At 51.5% G+C, this 1,055-nt stretch overlaps 1 protein-coding gene across 1 annotated transcript; it reads left to right on the forward strand.

The window, feature by feature from the left end:
* The first annotated feature begins 201 nt into the window (after positions 1-201).
* LOC106334986 lies at positions 202-733 on the forward strand. The gene is made up of 2 exons (XM_013773402.1): positions 202-330; positions 377-733. Exons 1-2 carry the CDS (start codon positions 202-204, stop codon positions 731-733), a joined length of 486 nt encoding a protein of 161 aa, XP_013628856.1.
* Positions 734-1,055: the final 322 nt, after the last annotated feature.

Genomic DNA, 1,055 nt, shown 5'->3' on the forward strand with positions numbered 1-1,055 from the left:
AACCAAGGGTCAGCCTGATCAGATCGAGGAGACCGGGATGAAAGATCCTTCCAAAGGAGATCCAAGGACTCTGGTAGTAGAAACAGGGGCAGGTTCCAGTATCGGCCGCAAGAGAAGGAAGAAGGGATGTCGGTATCTACCTGACCCGATATCTTCCATCTCTCAATATCAACACCAGAGCTAGTCAACGCACTAAGACAGATGGGGCAACAGGTTAAGTGGCCTCCAAAGATGAAAGCACCTGACTCGTTCCGGAACCCGGAACTTTGGTGTGACTTCCATCGCGATCATGGCCACAAAACCGAAGACTGCATTGCCCTGAGGATCGAGGTCAACGAACTACTCCAAAAGGGGCATCTCCGAGAATTCCTCTCAGAGAAAGCCAAGGCCCACCTCAGCAACAGCAGGGAAATCCAAAGGAGCTGCACCAGCCTCACCACCTCGCCAAGATCGGGTGATCCATGTCATATCCGGAGGCTCAGAAGTAAGCGGAGTTAGCCACACAGCCGCAAAGAAAAACACCCGTAGCGCTAAGCATGGTCTGGGAACGTCCCAACCGAAGCGTCTACTTCTAGGCACCGACGAGATAAGCTTCACAGCTAAGGAGCAAGAGAAGATCCTGGCTCCCCACTATGATGCTCTAGTTATCTCTCTCACCGAAGCAAACTGCTTGGTGAAAAGAATACTAGTAGACAACGGCAGCTCCAGCAACATCATCTTCCAGACGGCTTAACAAGATCTAGGGCTAGAGGAGAGCACCCTGATGCGCAAGGTAACCCTACTCATCGGGTTCAGCGGCGAGGTCAAGCAAACCGCCAGAGAGGTTATCCTCCTAGTATACTCTGAAGGGGTCAACATGTCTACGAAATTTCTGGTCGTAGATTGCCAATCGACATATAACATGATCTTGGGACGACCCTGGATTCATGACATGGGAGCAGTCCCTTCAACCCTTCATCAGATGGTGAAGTTCCCTACACCCTGGGGCATCAAAATAATTAGGGGAGACCAGGAGAACTCTCGATCCTGCTACCAGACCACCCTGAAGGGGAAGA

This window comes from Brassica oleracea, chromosome C1 (assembly GCF_000695525.1).
Source record: "Brassica oleracea var. oleracea cultivar TO1000 chromosome C1, BOL, whole genome shotgun sequence".
NCBI lineage: Eukaryota > Viridiplantae > Streptophyta > Magnoliopsida > Brassicales > Brassicaceae > Brassica > Brassica oleracea.